The 8,958-nt window shown below is 42.1% G+C and overlaps 1 protein-coding gene across 1 annotated transcript; it reads right to left on the minus strand.

The window, feature by feature from the left end:
* Positions 1–2,401: 2,401 nt before the first annotated feature.
* Positions 2,402–7,175, minus strand: TRIML1 (tripartite motif family like 1). The gene is made up of 6 exons (XM_037128907.2): positions 6,750–7,175; positions 6,413–6,508; positions 5,228–5,458; positions 4,216–4,238; positions 3,935–4,032; positions 2,402–2,967 (listed from the first exon to the last, which is right to left on the minus strand). Exons 1-6 carry the CDS (start codon positions 7,173–7,175, stop codon positions 2,402–2,404), a joined length of 1,440 nt encoding a protein of 479 aa, XP_036984802.2.
* Between the last annotated feature and the right edge of the window lie 1,783 nt (positions 7,176–8,958).

Genomic DNA, 8,958 nt, shown 5'->3' on the forward strand with positions numbered 1-8,958 from the left:
ACTCGTTATTTCCTGGGGAAACTGTCCACTCAGGAAAGTGGAAGACAGAGATGTGGCAAGGGGAGGAGTTATAAGAGTAATGGTGGCAGGTTCTGCATGGATTACATCATTCGTATTCGAGAAAATGTTTTTGTCAAATGTCCACACTCTGAGGCAGAGAGACCCAGACCCTTGAACAGAGCAAAGGGATAAACTTTCCAAATTAGTGAGTGAAATTCTGTTTTTCATTCCATTCAATCTCGCTCCCCACTTCACCACCACAGTGCTTGGCTTCAGGTTTATATCTAGAAATCTGAAGTGAAATTTTTCTTGGAACATTTTCATGGTTGCTTATGCAAGCTTAGAAGAGCACAGATAGTGTAGATTCAACACGCCCCTGCCACACCCAGCCAGTGGGGGGCCCGTTGTGGATAATAGACCCCCTTGGGATGACTCGCCCAGGGGAAAAAATGGACTGGTTTCCTTGCCGATACTGACCTCACTGAGACAAAGAAAATTAAAAACTTTCATTTAGGTTGAGTTACAAGTAAATGTGATGCACACTAAATTTTATATTCATTTACCAAATTTTAAAAAACCAATGATTTGGGATTGAGGAAGATATATTTTAAATATGCTTGGTGTTTGCTGTTTATGATTTGTTTCTTAGCTTTTTGAGGTGATATATCAAGAATTTAAATTGAATAAAATTTAGAAAAGGGAAACAGAGCAACAAATTATCTGGAGTTCATGATTGGTCTTCCATGATGTCAGGGTAAAATGCAAAGAGCAGAAGAGGGAAGTGCGTGATGTTCAATGGTACTAATCACCAGAGAAATGCAAATTAAAACCACAGTGAGATATCACCTCACACCTGTTAGAATGGCTGTCATCAATAAGTCAACAAACAAGTGATGGTGAGGATGTGGAAAAAGGGGACTGTTGTGCATTGTTGGTAGAAATGCAGATTGATGCAGCCATTGTAGAAAGTAGTATGGGTTTACCTCCAAAAATTAATAGAACTGCCTGATGACTCAACAATTCCACATCTGGGAATATATTCAAAGAAACCTAAAACACTAATCTGAAAGAATATATATGTGTGTGTACACACACCTATGCTCATTGAACTGTTATTTACAACAACCAGCCCCAGCATCCATCAGTAGATGAGTGGATTAAAAAAACTTTGGTACATATATGCAGTGGAATACTACTCTGTCTTTAAAAAGAAGAAAATGTTAGCTTTTGTGGCTGTATTCAGAGACCTGGATAGTATTGTGCTAAATGAAATAAGCCAGTCAAAGAAAGACACATACCATATGGTTTTGCTCCTTTGTGGAACCTACTGAACAAAATAAACAAGTGAACAAAATAGCGACAGACTCATGGAGAGAAAGCAGACTCACTGTGGCAGAGGGTATAGGGGGTTGTGAAGCTGGATGAGAAAGGTGAAGAAATTCATCAAGAAAAATAAACACAAATAAATATAAATAAATAATATATAAATTTTAACCATGTGTCATATACACATGAAAACTGTATCATTTTACTAACCAATATCATCCCCCAAACTTCGATAACTTTTAAAGGCTTCTGCTCATAGCAAACAGCAAAGCACAGACAATTGTATCATTTTACTAACCAATATCATCCCCCAAACTTCGATAACTTTTAAAGGCTTCTGCTCATAGCAAACAGCAAAGCACAGACAATAGCCTTATATATAACTTAACAAGGTCTCTTGGCACCCATCCCCTTGATAGTTTTATTGAGCAGAGACTCATCTCTGTCATCTTTGAACAGCAAACAGAGGTTCCAGCCCCCTGTGCTTATGGAAATGTGCATGACGTTCACACACAGACTTGTGTCATTTGGAAATTCCCTGAGCACATGTGGTCCAGGCTCTGCTCCATATGGAAAGAAAAAGGACAGCAGGGAGGGCTGTTCCTTGAATCCTTCTCATCAACCCTGGGAAGGACAGCCCACGTGCCCAGCCCCTGGAGGTTAGGGTTGCCTCAGTGTGCAGAGCTCCATGCGTGCAATGAAGGCACATTCAAACAGATTTTTGAAGTCAAATAAATACATACTTGAAAAAATGACATATATTTATAAAACTGACCTATGACAGTGGGATTTGGAGTAACAGGGCTAGTTCTAACTCTACATTTTTAGCAATCATCACATACATGGATGGTCTAAATGATAAATTTTGTTAAAGATATGAGATATAATCAGCTTTCTCCTATTGATATTAGAAGTTGATTGCCCAATTTGGCTGTTCATTGAGGGCTCAAGTAAGTAGAAATTCTTTAAGGGGACTTTACTTTTAAAAAGATCACCTTCTATTAATGCTGTCCACACATTTGTCATCTTAGTTACTAGTCATCTGTTGGTCTTAGACCTCATCCTTTGTGAAGGCTCAGGGGCATCTCCTTCTGACATAGCTATTCAATGAGCAGATGGTAAGGGGGCCTGTGTTTGTCCCTTCATTTGGGAGGCAAGGGGAAAATATAGGTCTAAGGGCATCTTGGAAAGGGTCTGGAGGGAAGCTGTAGATGAGAGACTCGTCTGTCACATTGTAGAATGCTATGTGTCCAGACTCATAGTCCAAGAACACACCGACCTTATGCACGGGCTCTCTAACATGTTGCCCTTTTAAAGGTGATGAGACCCAAAGGCTATAATCATCTCCAATTTTTAAGCCTATAAGTGAGAAGAGGTCCCCAGGGGGCTTCGGCAGGTTCCCCTTTCTGCTCACGGAGTCCTTACAGATGCCCACTTCCCACTCCGTCTTGTTTCCTACTTCCACCTCCCAGTAGTGTCTCCCACAGGTGAAGCTCTGGGCTCCCAACACGGTGACAGACTGGTCGAATCTCTCCGGGTTGTCAGGTAACTGCTGTCGGATCCCTCCATATCTGACACTTTTCAGATCCTCAGACAAGACGAGGTAGGCATTGGCTGTGGCCGGATCCAGAGTTATGTCCGCTGCAGAAGGAGAAAAGAATGAATCCTCACTGGCATCCTTGAACCCCTTTCCCTCCATACATGTGCAACTACAATTAAATTCTTAGTATTCAGTCCTTTTTTTTTCAATATAAGTTAGGTGGGCATGGTGGGGATTTCTGTTTTTAAAAAAGAATCTCGGAGCCCTTTTTTTTCCTTAACTGGAGAGTAAATTTCTAAAAGAAAACCAAAGACCATCATGTGGAGAGTAATAATGATCCACCCCTTGTCATTTGTATTTGCTTCATCCAAGGTTGGTTCTGATTCTTCAATTTGAGTGGAGGAAATTACAGACAGTAATCATTTACTGAACTCCTACCGAGGAGCCAAGCATCTTCCGTACATTATCCCATCACGGCAGGTATTATTGTTTATCTATTCTTATTAAAGAGAAAACTTGGGTTTGTAAAGGTGAGGAAGCTGAACCAAGACTGCAGAGTTACTGCGTGCTGGAATAGCAATTCCTAATCAGCATGTTTAATTAAGTCATGCATGCAGGCAGCTTCCCAGGGGTTCGGGCAACACCCAGTGACCCTTGGCTAAATGTTCCCTCCCTGGGATTTAAGTTAGTTAGCATTTATCTCAGCAAAGACAGGTGGAAATGCAAAGACCCCTGAGAAGGTGTGTGCCTACAAACATGCAAGGGGATGAGACTGACAACATAGAGCAATGAAAACTAAGGAACGACCATGACTCCTTGGGAAGCAAAGCCAAGCAGACACCAGTCCCATCTCACTGCTTCTGTCCGCTCCAGCGCAGAGATGCTCTGTGGCCCTGCCCTCCCTGGTGCTCCCTGCTGGCTCTGGATGCCTTTCTTCTCTGACAGACTGGCACCCAGATGCTAGCGATTCTGTTAGAAGCTGCCAAAGGGCTTAGTTTTGCATCCCTTGAAATACAGTGGTGTGAACTCTGGAAAGCACAAGAGGTTGGATAAACCAGGTAGACTTACTGCTGAATTTTCTTAGCATCTCCCTCATTCCAGTAATGTGGCACAGACTCAGCTCCGTGGTGGTGGTCTCTGGACACTGAAGCAAGAGCGGCTCACTCCTGCGAGAGAGAAGACCGTCACTCTGTTTCCTCTGCGTGGACCACGTGACCTGCTCCAGGTTGAGAGGCCAGCTCATTTGGTCCCCGCCACGTGGACCCTCTCATCCCCACTCCATCCCCAGCCTATCTCATCAGCACTGCATCCCTGTATTGGACACTACTCAACACATGATGGAAACCTACCTTTCCAGTGCTTCTTTCACCTCCTAAGGGTATAAAAGAAGGAAGGTTAGTATTTGTGCATGTTGATTGCTAGTGAAGGCTGAATCATGTTGGATATAGTCCTTTGCAAATGTGGCAGAACTGCTTCCCACGGCTCTAGAACCCCTTGTATGGGAGAGCACACGGTAGGAAAAAAATCCCCTGCTTCCTCTAGGGGTGACTTCTTGTGAACATGAGATGCTTCTCAGATCACTAGAGATGACTTTGTCCTTTTCTTTTTCTCATATCACTACTTTGTCAAGAGAACCTGTGGCTGACAAAGGGACCAGACTATTGGCTTCATTACACAGTGTCTTGGGGAGTCAGAGACCATTATAGGAAAGTGGCCAGTGCTAGCTGAGACTGAACCCATGTACAGCTAGAGCAGGTTGTGGGAAAAGCATGACATTACATCGCAGCATTTGGAGGAGCCAGTCCAGGACAGAGATCCGATGTCTGAGAGGGTCCGGGAATGCAGTAGCAGCCCAGGACCGCGGTAGAGCATGAAATGGAGAGGGATGTGGGCACAGTGCACAGATACCTGGGTTCTCCCAGCTACTAGCTATTTGAAAGGCAAACTACCTAACTGCCCTAGGTCTGAGTTTTTAAACGAGAGCTGCTATAAACCCATTTTGTCGATGACAATCACCTATAGTACATACCATAACAGTGTTTAACTTCATCGGGCCTTTGTGAAGATGTTTAATGTGCCCAGCCCATAGTCAGTGCTCACTAAACTTGAAGTACTTGACAAAGCTGAGGTTGCAGGAAGGCAGGCACAGAGGAGACTGGGGTCAGCGTCAAGTTCGGTTCACATGGCTATCAGCTGTTTTTCCTCTCCACCTCTTCAGCACTTTACAGAATGTTAATTCTTTAGGAAAACCATCTTTGGACCAGAACTTAGTTTTTTAAGTAAATAAAGAAAATTCATTCGTATGACTTGAAATATTACGTGTTACTACACATGCTCCATTAATTTCCCCAATATTCTTACCTCAAAGGATACTGCGATCCAGCTCTGACCCATGGACTGTATCTGAGCCATCATTTTGCTGAGGCCCCTTATTTGCTGGGTCAGCTTGATCTCATTGTCCCTCAGTTTCTTCAGGTTCTCTCTTTCCTCCTTGTCCAGTAGCTGGAAATGCAGCTGCTCCTCCTCCTTCAAGAACTGGTGCATTTTTGCGTATTCTGACACAACGACCTGTTTACAATTTTTTGTCTCTTCCTGCCGTGACACCCACACCACAATACAATGAGGTTAGTAACAGAATACCATTTGCCACCCTTACAACGTCCTAAAGTTCCACTGGGACAGTTGTTGAAACTTGAGACATATCTATTCTGTTGACTGGCTGGGTCCATAATTTCATAATTTGATATTTTATGTGTGTGTGTGTGTGTGATATAGGCACAGTAGTAAAGAAAACCAACATTTCTATTCCCTGAAGGCTGTCCTTCTAGTGGGGAAAAAACCCAAAAATAAATGAAAAATATATGATGGGGGTGATCAGTACCATTATAAAATACAAAGCAATAAAAAATAAGGACAAAATTATGAAAAAGTATGTTCATTTATTCAGCAAATATTTATTCAATAAAGGTCGGCATTGGATCACATACTAGTGATAGAAATGTATATCACAAATACTCCCACTGAAGGACTCAGAGTTTACTGGGAGAATCAGATACATGTGTATTTTTTAAATATCTAAACATTTAGGTCTTTGCTTTGCTAGACAGCTCACATCCAAAGCTGTGAACGCCCATGAGCATTTGTTCAGGCATACTAATCCAACTACTGTTTTGCCTTTATTTCCCTTTCTCTGTATTTTTTTTTTTGTATTTACACTCTTTTGGGGGGGAGGGGAGGTCCAAAGCTTTTGAAATATTTTTGTTAATTTCTATGTCATGTTACATAAATACAAACTGTATTTTAAACAATTATAATAAGAGCTAAAATAGAGACAGCCTCTGAGTTATACAGGTACCCAACGAGGAAATGCAACACTGGCCTGGGGATGGGGGAACTGAGCCAAGCCTTGAGGTCCCCAGGTACACGAGCAGAGATAGGAAGGCCAAGATTACTGCACACTGTACCTCCATCCTTTCCCCCTAGGTATCCCCTTAGGACTCCCTCCTCACAGAATCATGTACAAAATGCAAAAGTACAGTTACTGACCTTACACAATTTCACTCTCTCCTTCTCATGGGTTAATATAACCTGAGTTTCCTTTTTCTTTTTACTCAAAAGATTTAGGACTTCCCGGAGTTTCTCCTGCAAAGAAACAAACACTCTGTGGCAAGCGAGCAGCACACCAGGTTGCGAAGGGTCTTGAGGACCAATGACGAGGTGATGACTGGGCCACTAAGAGAATGGGTGAAGCTGGATGCAGGCCAAGCGTGTGGTCTGTGACTAGAGATCAGAACCCAGGGTGGTCACCGACAGACAATGGTATGGGAGTTAAGTGACGGAACCTGACAGTGTTCTGAGAGTTGTATCGAGCAGCCAATCTTACTTTGTGATGCTCCTCAGCCTCACTCGAGACATACACTCTGTTTGTGCCATGACACTGGGTCGAGAAGGCGTTTATACCCTGCTCATCACCAGGGAACACCTCGGTGGCTGCCAACATTCTCCCATAGGGGCCTTGTTTGTCCTCACTCTGTAGCACCTGGGATCTGAGTTGCTTGCCGATGCCAGCCAGCCTCCCCAGACGCTCATTGGGCTGGAAGTGAGGGACCTCCAAGGTCCTCCAACACTCGGGACAAGACAGTGGAGAGTTATGTTCCTCCCAGCTCCTCAGGAGACACAACAGACAAAAGCTGTGCCCACATTCAGTGGTCACTGGGTTGGTGAAATAGTCCAAGCAGATGAAACAGGTCAGTTCTTCCCTGAGATTCTCCATCAAATCTGCTGTAGACATTTTCTCTAAGAAGGACATCAGAGCAAGGTCACGCCTATTCTGGAATTAGTAAATTCCTCTCAAGATTCGATTGTTCTGACTAAGATCAGGTGCTGTGTTGTTAGTACAAGAAACTCTTACTCTCCTCTGTGCCTGAGTTCACCAATTGACACATACTCTCCCAACACAAAGCCAATTATGACTTAATGTGGAACTCCTGTGCACTGGTTCATCATCACCCCAAAACTTTTAAGGTCCCATCAACCCAACTCTTAACAGCACCACAAAACCATTTAAACACATTGCTCTTAGATGGGAAGTTTGGGTAATTTGGTATAATCCACTACAGAGATTTAAATCATGGATCTCTAATAATATCTGAATTGAATGTATGGTCCAAATCCTTTGGAAAAACCCACTAGTGGAATCCAGTTTAGAAACTGAAGGAATAAAATTGTGATATCTATTCCTTCCATCAGTAGGGTCTTTTCAGTGCTTGACAAGTCTGAACACTCTTTGCTCCTTTATCAGGTACTGTGTCCTTTCATTTTATTTACCCCAGTAAAATTAGAATAATTCCAATGAAGTACTCCTTGACTTTAGATGTACAATGGATTTCTAGTCACGTTTATTGCTCTCCCCCAAAGACCATGGTATTCACCTTTCCACCACCATAGAAAGCATCTAAAACATCATCCTTGTTGGAAGTTGCCTCAAGAGGCAATTACACTATAGAATGGAGAGAAAGAATTATATTTTAGTATAAATATAGTTTTGCTCACTTATTTTTACTCTTTGAAAATGTCTAGACTGGAACGTTTTAAATCCTTATTAGCTCTTACTGGACAGAAATTAAATGTGCAGACATTATTTCTAGACCTATGACAAAATAAATAGCATGGAGGCTGTGTACAATGACCACTGAGATTAGTGCCAATTTCTGTAAGTTCACGATGCCATGTGCTCATGATTCAGTTCTTCTCTTGGCCTGCCCTCTGTGACTCTATGCCGGAAAGTGGGACCTGAGAAGCTCTTGCTCAGAATCTAACCACTCCCACCCTCCCGCTAAGTTCTCCATACCTTGTTTCTATTATTATGTGGTCACTGGTCACTCTCCAGCTTAGAAACCTCCGCTGTGTCTCCATCACCCATATTATTCCATAAATTACTGATTTTCATGGTTCAACCGAGCCTTCTTTCTACTCATCTCCAAGAGGATGCTGGGTATTTTCTTATCTTGAACTTTTGTAGAAAGACTTCCCCTGGCCTCAAAAGATTCCACCTTCCTTTTTCCTAGTTAAAAGCCATTGTTCCAAAGTCATTAATTTCAAATGTTTTAATCACCTGTCCTTTGTATAGCATTTGTGAATTACTAGGATGAGAATTTACTCTAAGAAAAAAAAAAAAAGAACAACCCGATCTAAGAGTTATACTAGTTTAAATAGGAAGAAAGACAGCATCATTTTGGACTCATAAAACCTCTATTCCTTAGATAGCTTCTAAGCCAGTAACTTGGGCAGAATTTTAAAATATTAGAAGATAGTTTTAAGAAACAGTCTTGCAAAAAATAACATACAACAGCACTAACTGCCTTCATTGGAAAATATGAACGGCCATCTATTCAGTGTGTTGTTCCAACATGAACCCAGGAGTCTTTAATGTTGACTAGGCTCATTAGAATAAGCCTTACAGTAGAATTATGGTACAACACAGAACCTGTATTCCAATTTGGAATGAGGAGACTAGCAAGTAAGTTCTAAGTTGAAGTCATATTGATCTGTTCCATCCCACTTCCCTGTTCCAAATAAACTCCTTTCAGAAA

This window comes from Artibeus jamaicensis, unplaced genomic scaffold (genome assembly GCF_021234435.1).
Source record: "Artibeus jamaicensis isolate MK-2021 breed Jamaican fruit bat unplaced genomic scaffold, CSHL_Jam_final scaffold_833, whole genome shotgun sequence".
NCBI classification, from domain to species: domain Eukaryota; kingdom Metazoa; phylum Chordata; class Mammalia; order Chiroptera; family Phyllostomidae; genus Artibeus; species Artibeus jamaicensis.

Bases quoted from the DNA above. Each gene is read 5' to 3' on its own strand.
- TRIML1 (XM_037128907.2), bottom strand. From the start codon at position 7,175: ATGTCCTTCTTAGAGAAAATGTCTACAGCAGATTTGATGGAGAATCTC. The intron at 4,239-5,227 runs GTAAGAATATTG...TTATACCCTTAG, and splicing joins GGATCGCAGTATCCTTTGAG to GAGGTGAAAGAAGCACTGGA. The intron at 4,033-4,215 runs GTAGGTTTCCAT...TCTCTCTCGCAG, and splicing joins GTGAAAGAAGCACTGGAAAG to GAGTGAGCCGCTCTTGCTTC.